A 10,962-nucleotide genomic window follows, 5' to 3' on the forward strand; every position below is an offset into this window, starting at 1 on the left:
GTGCAACTCCTGTAAGCTAAAAACAGTAAACTGAAGTTACAATTCACCAGGTTAACCAGAATTAGAAACAGAATATTTGAAAAACTGTGATGTGTCTTGATTTCTGCTGCAACATTCAAATGGTAGGGTCAGGACATTGTATCGCCTTGTATCAGCAGTTCAGGCTGTTGTTGTTGTTGGGATATTTTATTGGTCCCTTAGTACCAACTGAGCATTGTTTAAACACCACAGCCTTCAATGCTGACCACGTCCTTCCCTCTGTGACCCATTTGTGTACTTTCTGATGTCTTCTTCCACAGCAGGATAAAGTGCCATATCACAAAACTCCAATCATCTCAAACTGGTTTCTTGAACATGACAGTGAGTTCACTGTACTCAAATGACCTCCACAGTCACTGGATCTCAATCCAACGGAGTACCTTTGGGATGTGGAACGGGACATTCACATCATGGATGTGCAGCTGACAAATCTGCAGCAACTGTGTGACGCTGTCATGTCAGTGTGGATCACAGTCTCTGAGGAATCTGTTTCCAGCACCTTGTTGAATCTATGTGGTGAAACATTAAGGCAGTTCAGAAGGCAACCGGGAAGTTCAACTCAGTACTCGAAAGGTGTACGTAATCGAGTGTCTAGTGAATGCACATTATAGGGAAGCTAAGAGAAACAAAACTTTCTTTTCTTGATTAAATATCTTGTCTTTCTGTCCCTGTCTTCATAATTTGGTGCCTTGGAAAAGCCCTGTTGTATTTATGTGATAAATTATTACTTGAATGTAACTTTTCTCTTAACCTTCCTTTCCATCTGTCCTAGAGTGTGAAGAAGGACGTTATGGAAAGAACTGCACCGAGGTCTGCCGCTGTATGAATGGAGGGAGATGCGACAGAGTGACAGGAAAATGTGTGTGTCTCCATGGTTGGACAGGAGACCTCTGCCAGTCAGGTGATTTCCTATACTTACAGCATAGTTGTTTTATCATAATCTAGTAGCTGCTGATGGGTTTTTTTTTCAAAGACACATAAAATTGTAGCCTGTCTCTCAACATCATGAGAGACAGGCATGCCCCAAATGTGCTCCATTTGCTAACATTTGGATATCAGCAACAGAAAAGCAGAAATGTTTGTTTACTCCAGGAAAAGAAGCTGATAGCGTAGAACATGGTATGTCAAAACAGTTTGTGCAGTTAGCCTTCCAAGCATATAAAAGGTAAACATCTTCTAAAAGTGCGTCCTTGGGCTGTGATGTTGCATGCTAACCGCGGGCGCTTGTGTGTTTTGTCTGAAGCCTGTTCTAAGGGATTCTTCGGGGAGGGCTGTGAGCAGAGGTGTGACTGTGCCCACAGTTCGAGTTGCCACCATGTGACAGGCCGCTGTGAGTGCGTGCCAGGCTGGAGAGGAGCCAGGTGTGACAAATGTGAGTGTGTACAGGACTGAGGAAACTGTGGCTGAATGAAACTGGCACTAAAGAACATAAGAGTGAAGTGACTGTGTGTGTGATGTGTGTATTGACTGACAGCCTGCCTCCCGGGGTTCTACGGTGCTTCCTGTGCCCAGCGGTGTCAGTGCCAGGCTGGGGTGTCCTGTCACCATGAGACGGGGAGCTGTGGCTGCCCAGCTGGACTCACGGGGGCTGGCTGCGAGAAAAGTAAGAAGGAAAACAAAACCTGCCTGAATGAATTCTAATCATGAGGTGATTAGTGGCTTGCTTGCTCAATTTTTAGATCTTAAATATCCACAGACTTTCACTAATGTCCTTTACCTGTAACAGGTAGTCAGGAGAGTATACCTACATGCATTTTTACCTTGTTGATAAAAACACTGTCGCCTTGAAACAAACCAATCGTGTGCTTGTGAGAATGTTTCATTATTCAAACCGTACCCTTAAGGAGTGTATATAAGCAGCGTCACTCCTCAGCCCTTCACCGCTCCTTCTACTCACCCACCCTTCTCCCCTTCCTTACGGCCTCAGCTCCCTTCCTCTCCTCACACACTCCCCAGACATCTGATAAATGTTACACACCGGTTGCCAAGTAAAACAGAAGGCATTGTTTTTGTCTCCTCGGCGGCGGATAAGGGCTTTTGGAAGGCAGACATGCATAATGACAGCACCGTAATTGCCTCTTTAGTCTGGAGTCCTTTCTTATCTGTCCCCCACGCTGCCTGCTGCTGCCTGACTGAGTAGCTTAGTGCTGCGGTCTCACCCGAAAACATGCTCGGTTCACAGATTCATCTTGTTCCCTATGACTGATTGTCTGGGGACTTCATTCATTATTGTGATGAGCGCATATGTATGTACGCAGACAGGGTGTGTGAAAGAATGTCCCTCTGTGTTTGCCTGGGTTTGGGCACCAGGGAAAGTTGCTGCGAGTTTTGGTGTCGTTAGCAGTCAATACTGAATGTCCCAGTATGTTCGCAGGATAATCTGAGGAAGGAAAGGGAAACGGCGTGCGTCTTTGTTCCCACATACTATTGAATGTGTGCATAAAGGCCTTATCTGCTGCCGTAATTTCACCAGCATTATGGATATCTGCACAATGTTTCTTTTTGGGTGTGCAAAGCCTATCAGGGATAACAATGAAAAATTAAGACTGCATTTGAGGCTCATTCCTTTGCATTTTTATTTATTTTATTTATATCCAGAAACACATATCTTCTTTTAACAAAGCTTTAATTAACACACACTTTTTAGGCTAAAAATTAACAATAGGATTTTCAAAAACCAACTACTTAACATGCTTTTAAACTGCACTGCAGCCCCAAACGTCTTTAGATATTACCGATGGTAGGTTCGGGTCAGAAGGCAAATACCCGACACAGCTACCTGTAAGCACCCCAGCACAAAGTTCATTTTAGGTCTTTTTACACTGATTCACAGCCTGCTGCACACTCTTCTGCAGGCAGCACTCATTCCTAAATCAGTATCAGTATTTCCATTTGTAAGAACACAGCTGACTCAACCCACCTCAGTCTCTGTGCTCCATGTGACGCTTGGAGAGCTTCAGACAAACAAAAAAGCATATTATATATTTACACACACACATATATATTATAAAGATATTAAATTATAAGCATGATACACTACCGCTGTCTTTGATCCAGCCATGAGAGGTTAGTTGTTCAGCTGACCTGTGCATCGAAGACTTATCGTTCACCTTTGAACAAAGAAGGTAAATGATCCCAAAAATTGCTTCTTACATTCTTCTGTTTGCTGACATGTGCGTGATGTGCTGCCGGTTTGATCATTTTAGCCTGCCCTGCTGGAGTGTTTGGACAAAACTGCAGCAAGCTGTGCCAGTGTTCAGGAGACCAAGAGCAGTGCCATCCGGTGACGGGGAAATGTAGCTGTTTGCCTGGTTATTATGGGCCGCGATGTGGGCTAAGTAAGTATACTGTTAATCTTCTGTTGCAACCACTGGCTAATAAGACGCACCTGCTATTCTTCTCCTTCTTCTTTTTTTTAATAAAACAGGAAGTCTACTGAAATAACTGTGGCTGCGGGGTACATATTTGGACTACACTTTAGATTTGCATGACTCAATGATATGTTTAATTTAAGCCAGTAATAGTTTTGTGTGTCTTGTTTTTCTGTAGGATGTAGAGCGGGGACTTTTGGGCCAAACTGCAAGTCCAGGTGCAGCTGCATCAATGGTGGTCGCTGTGACTTCAGGACTGGTTCCTGCTACTGTCCTCCTGGCTTCATAGGCGCCGACTGCAGCTCAAGTAAGTCAAGAAAGCTCGAATGTCCTCGTCCTCCAATAAAAGAGCAACAAAGTGAGTCATATTTCTGCCTACTTATACTTATAGCTTGATTATTTGGAGTCACAGTGTGTCTATTATCCTATCCCCCTCCCCTCACTCCCAACCAGTTGCGGCAGATGGCTGCCCTACCTGAGCCTTGTTCTACCGGGGGGTTTTCCTGCTACAAGGGAGTTTTTCCTTCCCACTGTCACCAAGTGACAAGCCTTGATTTTCTCTGTATTATTGTAGGGTCTTTATCTTACCATATAAAGTGCCTTGAGGTCAATGTTGTTTTGATTCAGTCCTATATAAATAAAATTGAATCTAACTGGATTGATTTAGAGACTTTTTTTGATACAACCATTCTTCATGTTGCGTTACAAAATTCAGTAATGTAGATGCCTTTAAAATTAATACATGCATAGCTTTTAATTTGTTCTTTTAAATTTGTTCTTTCATATGAATGAAAGCATATCTATTCGTGCAGGTTGTCCAAGTGGATACTATGGGAAAGACTGTGCTAAGATGTGCACGTGTGGGGAAGGAGGACAGTGTCACCCAGTAAACGGGAGGTGTATCTGTGGCCCTGGTAGGATGGGATTGTCCTGCGAGCAAGGTAACATTAAACTGAGGATGTGTTTGGTTGCTTATTTACAGTATATTAGTGCAAAATTATATATTTGCAGAATTCAAGATGCAAAGTGGCAAGAACAGTGCTGCACATCAGAAAATTATATTAAAAAAAAAACTACAAATGTAGTTTCAAGACTGACACTAAACAGGATGCATACTGGCACATTTAACAATTTTGCAGCAGCTTTAAAGCAAGAAGAAATGACTGCTAGATTACAAGTGTCACCTCGCTGTTCAACTTTAAGCACAACCATATCACACATATCAAACAGGCTTTATATTTAGACATTTTTCTTTTACAATCCTCTCGAGTTTACAGAGAGTCACCACTGAGACTGCCATGCATCATTAGGAACCACTGGCTCTAATGAGTTCTTTAGAAACAGGACACTTAACTAGAAATGAGAAACAACCACTAAAATGAGGGTGTAGTTTTCAACATTTTCCCTGTGTATTTAAGTTACAAATTCTCCATTTCCTCAGTGTAAGCGCTGCGATGATCACAGGGCTTTTATTCCCACTAAACAGAGGCAGAGCTGAGTTTTCTTAATCTCTCCTTTTATCAGCAATTCAGCTGGATTGCAAACGGGGAATTTCCAGCGCTGCCTGCACTAAATGTTCTCGTCTTCAGCCTCCTGCATGTACTTGGACATACCACCTCTTAAGTTCCTCTTGTTGAATGTTTACATAAACCTAAAGTGGCTCATTCTCTGTGTTCCGTGTCGCTGGATTTGGCAAGGAAGCAAATAAATAAACAGGGGAATCAAAGACGGCTTGCTTATTGTTTTCCCAATCTAAATTACCCAGAGAAACATGATTATTCTTTTATATCAGCGCCAAATTAGGCTACTTTGCCATCTCTTTAAAAACTGTTGCTTAAATAAACATGAGCGTGGTTAGTGCAGTCGTGTTTGTGTGTGTGTGTGCACGCGCGTGTGTGAAAGAGACAGGAAGAGCGCGAGCTGTGCACTGTGTGTGTTTTATGTTTGGTGCACCCACTAGTGCTTTTGCTGAACAGAAGAGTTCTTGTGTATTATGATGTTTCCTGAAAATTGTTTCTCCAGTGTGTCCCAGGGGGCGCTATGGCATGCAGTGCAGAAACGCTTGCAGCTGTCGGAACGGGGCTTTGTGTGACCCCAGTGATGGGTCCTGCAAGTGTGGCCTCGGCTGGACTGGACCCCGCTGTGAGACAGGTACTCCAGATATTCCACAATAAAAAAAAAAAATTCCTAAACTCAGCAAAATTTGATGGTGGTCATTTCAAATTAAAAGCCAACAAGAAACTGTAGAACTAATTCAGAAAGCTCTCTTAAATATTGCAGTAGTTTCCCCGTTATTAGCTACATGATGGACTTCAGTTGGCATTTATGAAGATGACACTTTTCCCTCTTTTAATGTTTTCAATGTTTGTTTGATGCACACATTTTTTACTTTTTTACTCCAATAATCGTCACTCAGGCTTATATGTCACATTTCTTTCTAGTGTTATCAACCCATTGTGTGTGTGTGTGTGTGTGTAGCCTGTCCACAGGGTAAATATGGGCTTGATTGTGCACAAGACTGTCCATGCCTCAACAATGGGACCTGCGACCGTTTCACTGGCAGCTGCAGCTGTACTGCAGGATACTACGGCCACTCCTGTCAACACAGTATGCAAACCCTCACTCAAAATAAAGAAAAGAAAACTTGATTATAAGGTTACTAGAAGTCCTGTTGACGTTATGAAATGTAGATCTTTTTCAAACTGCCCCGGTCACATAAGAGACTGAATGAATCCAGATAAAACACCTTTTTAACCAACCTAAATCCTCTTGTGTTCCTCCCAGCGTGCCCATCTGGGTTTTTTGGAGTGAAATGCGCACACACCTGCGTTTGTAAGGTGCTGCAAGCGTGCGATCCTGTGACAGGCAAATGTGCGTGTCCACCGGGCTACCATGGCTCACAGTGCCAAAGACGTAAGTATGTTACATGTAACTACATGGGAGTAAAGGTTAAGTGAGTAAATAAATGTTAAATGTACAATTAAAAATACATCACATCATTAAAATATTTTTGGGATATTTGCAATTCAGCATCTCTGTGAAGACTTAAAACACAGCAGTGCTCACAGTCACATGTTTTTGCTCATTGTTAAATGGCCACCTGGATAGCCAGCTGCGACTGTACATGGGGAGATATGAGCATGAATGAATGAGAGACTTCCAGCAAAATGTGAGTGTGTGGTGGCTGGCAGACAGGCTGTTAGGTAGGTGGGCAGGCGGGCTGGTTATTTGATGAGAGACAGGTGTTTCCCTACTGCTTAATGCATTCTTGTTACATCCTCATGCCCTCCTGCAAGCTCGTGGGGCTCTCAGCCCCAGTTTGAGTGCCTTAATGGCCACTTCAGTACCAGCAGGAGATATGACTGAGCACTGAAGAGCAGCTCGAAGGTGGCCACATGCCTCAGACACTGACCTGGATCGATCGGGGTGTTTGTGTCTATCTGAGAAAATCTTTATGCACGGTTTCTTATAACTAAATGCTGTTGTTAGTGAGTGAATCCATTCATTTCCGTTAAATTTATATTTGCATGTGTGCTAATGTTAAAGTTTTTACATTTTACTGTAAGAGAACTCCATTTCCATTTCCAAAATGTTTATTAAATGTGTTAATCGCCATCTCGTTCTAAAGGCTTAACTTTGTGGGACAAAAAAAAGGATATTTTTACGTGTACACGTGTTATCAACTACTTACAGCAGGTTTCAGTGCAGTCCCAGTCTATTCATGTCTAATGAAGCAGTACTCCATCCTTTTTTCTATGTACTTAAAGAAGAACTTGAATGTTCATTACTGCATTTTTCAAACTATGTGTGTGAACGTTTCTGGGGGGTTTTTCTCAGGATGTGAGGCTGGCAGCTTTGGACTGAACTGTGAAAGGTCTTGTGACTGTGCTGGCGAGGCCCCGTGTGACCCATCGACAGGACGCTGCCTCTGTCCCCCAGGAAGAACAGGGCAGAGATGTGAAAAAAGTAGATATTACTTTTATTAACATGATTTACTTAAATCCAAAATAGATTAAAAAAGATCAGTTAGGCTGTCTTGCATCAAGCCTTTCCTTTCTTTGAATTTCCTAATTTCTTTTTTTGTCTCAGCCTGTGGTGAAGACCGTTTTGGCCCTGAGTGCTCCCTGCTGTGTCGCTGTTCTGACAGGGCCCGCTGTGATGGGGTGAATGGACGTTGCCTGTGCCCGCTCACCTGGCTTGGCCCTACATGTAGTGAAGGTGAACACACGAAGAAAATAGATACTTGCACTACGAGACACAGAACTATACAAAAGACTTGAGCAACCTCTAATTTTTGCATATGTGTGGAAGAAAATGGGACATAGGTGGGAAACTGAAGTGTGCAAACATGCATGGAAATACAGCATAAACGGCAAAATACAATTCTAACGAGCTTGAAAGTCAAAGTCTGGTATGAGCACCTTTATTCTTCAGCACAGTCAAGCTTTCTTGTCATATATTTAAGTTGCTCTTCTTTGGATGTCGTCTGCCTTTTGTTCTCTGTTGAGACGATCACACACTGCTTCAAAAATGTTGAGATCACTGATAGTGTTGCATTGTGTGCTTTTACTGTATTAGCAGTGTGTCTGGGATCATTGTCATACTGAAAAATGAAGCCATCGCCAATCAGATCATTTCCAGATCGTATTGAATAATGGATCAAAATCTGATGGTAATCTGATGATAAATCCATCACTTTTAACATGACTTGATTTTTTGATTTTTGTCTTCCATTTGTCAAGTTTCCTCAATTTTTTTAGGATACATTGCACATCATGCTGAGATATACCATATTTTTATCTACTAAACTCATGGGAACCACCTTGTTGGTATAAAAATACTATTTTACGCATTTCTATTGCATTTTTTCTGTAGATTCAGTTAAATAAGAGGGAACAAAGCTGCTAGTAGCAAAGTGCCTGAAAATACAATTCAAAATTAGTTCTCAAAATCTGTTTGAAAGACCTTCAGAAAGCCTGTAGAACTATCAAGACCACTTAAAATCACAGGAATGTACAATATAAAGAAATGAGGTGTGACGCAAGACTTTTGCACAGTATTGTAGACGTAGACAACCATGTATCATTACGTGAGAGGACTACAGATTAATTTGCAGATTAATTTCCTGGAAACATAACGACTATCTGCCTAACCCCTATCATCATTTAACCTTAAAGAGTGTCCTCCCCTTTCAAATTAACAATGCACATTGTGAGCGCTGACTTTTTGTCCCCTTTTGGGAGACACCAACCCATAATGTGTCTCTGTAAATCCACTCAAGTCCCCACAACATGACTAATACCTGACCACACACACGCACACACTCACACACACAGAAAACGTAGACACCCAGGGTCAAGGGCTGTAAAGCTGAACCAGCTTTAGTGAAATACTGTGTCATGAAGTGTGAGAGGCTGAGCCCCATCACTCTGTGTGTCACCCTGTCTCTCTCAATAGCTGCTCCCGTCTCCTGACAGTTATTTTAATCTGCACCCAGCATGAAGCCAGTCTTGAAGCTGTCTTCATTTTACCTCCTCAAAGCCAAGCGCACGGGGAGACTACGTAGCAGTTACTTCTCCTCCAAAATCCCCAGAACATTTGCTTTTGATTTGCAAATAGTGCTGATGTCTTCTTGCCTTTTTTTTTTTCCTTTTCAGCACCGCTCCACCAAACCCCGGGAGTGCTGAACTTCTCTGTGTCCCAAAGAAAGAGAAGAACAGGCAGCAAAACCACATAACCCAAGCAGAGGTACAAACATCTGACTGGGTGTTCAAACACAGGACTTGGCTCAGTGAAGCATTACTCAGATCATCTCGGTAAAGTTAATGCTGGTGTTAATATGTTCGCTCAAACTTGTAGTCGGCTGTCAGAAACTGGCACTCAATCACCAAATCCCAAGCTCGGGGGCGATCAACTAGTGGACCTGGCATGTGAGAGGCCTTCAAAGGAGCATGAACTCAAACGTACCCCAGTCAATCTAAAATTAAAAGCCCAGGGTTACACAAGCTCCTTAGCAATACGCGCGCACACACACACAAATACCTGAATTACATTTGTTACTGACATGTGATTCTTTTCATCCACTGCCACTTTTTTTATGTGGGTGTCCATAAAAGGCTTAATGTTTAGTGTAAAAGAATGCCAAGCATATTTCTATGTAAAAATAAAAATGTATGAAACAGATTTAGAAATACCAGGCAGCTTGTTTGCTTGTTTTAAAACACAAAAGATGAACACATACAGAAAAAGTCAATGCGAGACACAAAAATATGGTCCAAAAGTGCAAAAACAGAATATTTTATATGCACCAAAGTGGCCTGTTAAATACTGGAAAGAGTCTCACAGTGGTGCTTGCACTTTTTTCAGATGCATTTTTTTGCGTTTTAACATTAACGCTTTTCCCTCTGAAAAGAATGAAGATCAGATAACTGGTTCATTTGTGAAGAAGCTGGCTCTGGGACACAATAATGGCCCAATATTCATCTCAACTTACTTTAAGGTTAAGTTTGGCTTGACCAAATTTCATTTCCCTGCAGTTCAAACACTCAATTTATTAGCGCTGACCACAGGTTTTCCCGGTGCAGTGCTGGTCGCGAGTCATTGCATTTAAACTTCTTTCAGATTTCTGTTCGCCGAGTGAGCTGCTGACACAGAGGTGGGGAATTTTACAACCCACACCCCCCCCAAAAAAACAACAACAAAAGAAAATGTTACTGCACATTTCTCTGGACTTACAGTAGTAGAAACCCATTTCACCCTTTCACTACTGCAATTTTTTACAAGACAATTTATTTCGATTGGTGTTAGTCTGTTTTTATTTTTTGTAAAAAACTGTGTTTGTATTATATCTCAGGTCGGTGCCAGTTGTATCACTCGTAACCCTACTGTGCTCATTTCCTGGCATATCAGTGGTGCTACATTGATTAAAAGATACATTTGATTTATCAGCCAGTTAGTATGTTTCATTTTGTCATCTGTGACGGTGCCGTGAACCAAATAAATAACAACAAACACATCTGTGGACATTTCCTTTAACTAACCATCTATTTTTTTTTTTTTATGTGTGCTATGAACGCAGCGTTGCATGGTATTGATTTTTGTGATCCCTAAGTTGTGTTTGGGTGTTTGGGGGTGGGGGGGGCAGTAAGGTATGGATGGAGGTTTCAGCTGTCATTGAGAGCTATGGGATCATGTGGGTCTTAGTGTGTTTGTGTGTGTCAGTGTGCATATTTGAGCAAGGCAACTACCAGACATCTCTCATCATCAGCCTGGGCAGGGTCAAGCATTAAGGCCATGCCTGCCTTCCTGATAGTAAACGGTGGGTTACCTGAGCTGAGTGTTAAGGTGTGTGTGTGTGTCAGCATCAGAGAGCAAGTGCACTCTCCCTGAGGCATTTTTCATGTCCACTGGAGCGTTTTCTCTCCCGTTGGCCAACGGCGGCTGTGGTCCGGCAGTGGCGGGCAGGTGCCTGGACCATACACGCACCCTATATCCAGGACGCCCTGGGTTGAGTGATGGGTGAGCGAGCTCAGTACCAGAGGACTCTCCTCCC

At 42.4% G+C, this 10,962-nt stretch overlaps 1 protein-coding gene across 2 annotated transcripts in view; it reads left to right on the plus strand.

Annotated features, from left to right (window-relative positions):
* Positions 1–10,357, plus strand: part of egfem1 (EGF-like and EMI domain containing 1) — a 55,139-nt gene extending 44,782 nt beyond the window's left edge. For both annotated transcript variants that reach the window (XM_005474492.4, XM_005474493.4), the window contains 12 exons: positions 812–940; positions 1,283–1,411; positions 1,514–1,642; positions 3,246–3,377; positions 3,589–3,717; positions 4,223–4,351; positions 5,433–5,561; positions 5,889–6,017; positions 6,195–6,323; positions 7,248–7,376; positions 7,500–7,628; positions 9,068–10,357. In XM_005474492.4, the coding sequence (XP_005474549.1) occupies positions 812–940; positions 1,283–1,411; positions 1,514–1,642; positions 3,246–3,377; positions 3,589–3,717; positions 4,223–4,351; positions 5,433–5,561; positions 5,889–6,017; positions 6,195–6,323; positions 7,248–7,376; positions 7,500–7,628; positions 9,068–9,147 (1,502 nt within the window). In that variant the 3' untranslated portion in view covers positions 9,148–10,357. The remainder of the gene's footprint in view (positions 1–811; positions 941–1,282; positions 1,412–1,513; positions 1,643–3,245; positions 3,378–3,588; positions 3,718–4,222; positions 4,352–5,432; positions 5,562–5,888; positions 6,018–6,194; positions 6,324–7,247; positions 7,377–7,499; positions 7,629–9,067) is intronic.
* The last annotated feature ends 605 nt before the right edge of the window (positions 10,358–10,962 follow it).

This window comes from Oreochromis niloticus, linkage group LG14 (genome assembly GCF_001858045.2).
Source record: "Oreochromis niloticus isolate F11D_XX linkage group LG14, O_niloticus_UMD_NMBU, whole genome shotgun sequence".
Lineage (NCBI taxonomy): Eukaryota > Metazoa > Chordata > Actinopteri > Cichliformes > Cichlidae > Oreochromis > Oreochromis niloticus.